Source organism: Pinus tabuliformis, chromosome X (genome assembly GCF_031772625.1).
Source record: "Pinus tabuliformis cultivar Carrire ecotype Pingquan chromosome X, CPIR1, whole genome shotgun sequence".
NCBI classification, from domain to species: domain Eukaryota; kingdom Viridiplantae; phylum Streptophyta; class Pinopsida; order Pinales; family Pinaceae; genus Pinus; species Pinus tabuliformis.
In genome coordinates, this window is record NC_142308.1 from 52,429,157 (window position 1) to 52,430,734 (window position 1,578).

Here is a 1,578-nt window from a genome sequence, read left to right on the forward strand (position 1 = left end):
TGACTTGCTTCCCACCAATTTTCTAGAAATTTGAGATTATTCCATTTGTAATAAGTTCATATTCTATTTAGATGAGAAAATTAATATATAAACAAATTTTATTTAGCAAAATAGTCCATTTTACAATAAGATATGTAATTCTTTTTTTTTCTTTAAAATTGACCTATAACCTTTTTATAAATAATTAACAAGGCAAATATGTACATTGATTAAAACATACCTCTCATTGTAATATTTTTTTTGTTAAAATATTTTTTTTATTATATTTATAAAACCTTTATATATAAACCACAATAATATATTTAATGTAATTATCTATTTATAAAAATTTAATTGTTAAAAAACAATTATCATTAGTTGTAAAGTCAGTAACATTTTCTACTGTACAGAATTTTAAATGCATCATAAAATCCGATTTGATGTTACATTTGGTTTTACGTCTAATTTCTATACGTCACAAGTATGTCGTGCCTCACAGGGAGAAAGTCATGGGACCTCAAAGGGACTTGGATATCCAGATTCACAGAACGTGATTAAGTAATAGGATACCTCTTTATGAAAAAACAATGTTAAAGACTGGAGATGATGAGTATGTAGCCTAAACCATTATTTTTTCTTAATTTAATTTTGGTAGTTCGGATTAAATTGTCTGTTCTAATCTTTCTTTACATAAATAATTTAGCTTCATCCCCTATGCAAGCCACCTGGAAGAAGAGCGAACCGCACGCCTGACATGCCTGCCGGTTCCATTAATGCCACGTGTACTGTACGGGTCATCCAGACTCTTATAAATCCACTGGCACACATCCATTGGAACCCACATCTCATTACCTGCACAGAGAAATTTCGAATTCTTTAGTGTGTCAAGGTCCTTCAATCATAATGAGTAGCTGCAACTCCATGTCTTCCAGAATTCAATGGGAGACAATAAAAGTTATTTGCCCAGATGGCAATCTAAGGGAAATTGGAGAACAGATCAAAGCGGAAGAGATTATTCTACAAAATCCACAACACTTCCTCTGCGATTCGGATTCTCTGTACATTGAGCGTTACATAGTACCTGTTAATCCAGAGGAGAAATTGGAGATGAGCGAACTCTACTTTCTCCTTCCACTGCGCAAACTGCAATACGTGCTATCAGTGTCTGACATGGCAGCGATGCTGCACAGAGCTAATTTGGCCTTGAGGTCGACAGGCTGCCGATATGACTGGAAAATTGCGACTCCCCGCCCCAAAGAAAAGGCCAGCAGCGTTGCAGGAGGATCGAAGCCCCTGTGTACTGTAAGGAAGGAAGCTTTCAGATTAAGACGGCTTGAAACCATCGATGAAACATTAACATTTTTACCATGAATATAAACAAACGAAAGTGAAGTTGAATGCTATTATTGCAGGAAAATTGGGCATACATCATGGAATTGCAGAAGTCATGCCAGTGATTTGTTAATAAGGAAAGAAATATTGCTACATATGAATATTTATTGAATTATGATTCAATAATGATGAAGTTAATGAAGAATTTGAATCTCGTAGATTTTTTTAGAACAACTATAGTTCAGTGAAAAGGCTCAACATAGATGG

General features: G+C 34.3%; 1 protein-coding gene across 1 annotated transcript; it reads left to right on the forward strand.

Annotated features, from left to right (window-relative positions):
* Positions 1–882: 882 nt before the first annotated feature.
* On the forward strand, positions 883–1,350 carry LOC149138293 (uncharacterized). The gene has a single exon (XM_089450320.1). It carries the CDS (start codon positions 883–885, stop codon positions 1,348–1,350), a length of 468 nt encoding a protein of 155 aa, XP_089306446.1.
* Positions 1,351–1,578: the final 228 nt, after the last annotated feature.

Excerpts from the sequence above, each read along its gene's own strand:
- LOC149138293 (XM_089450320.1), top strand. The coding sequence starts at position 883 with ATGAGTAGCTGCAACTCCATGTCTTCCAGAATTCAATGGGAGACAATA.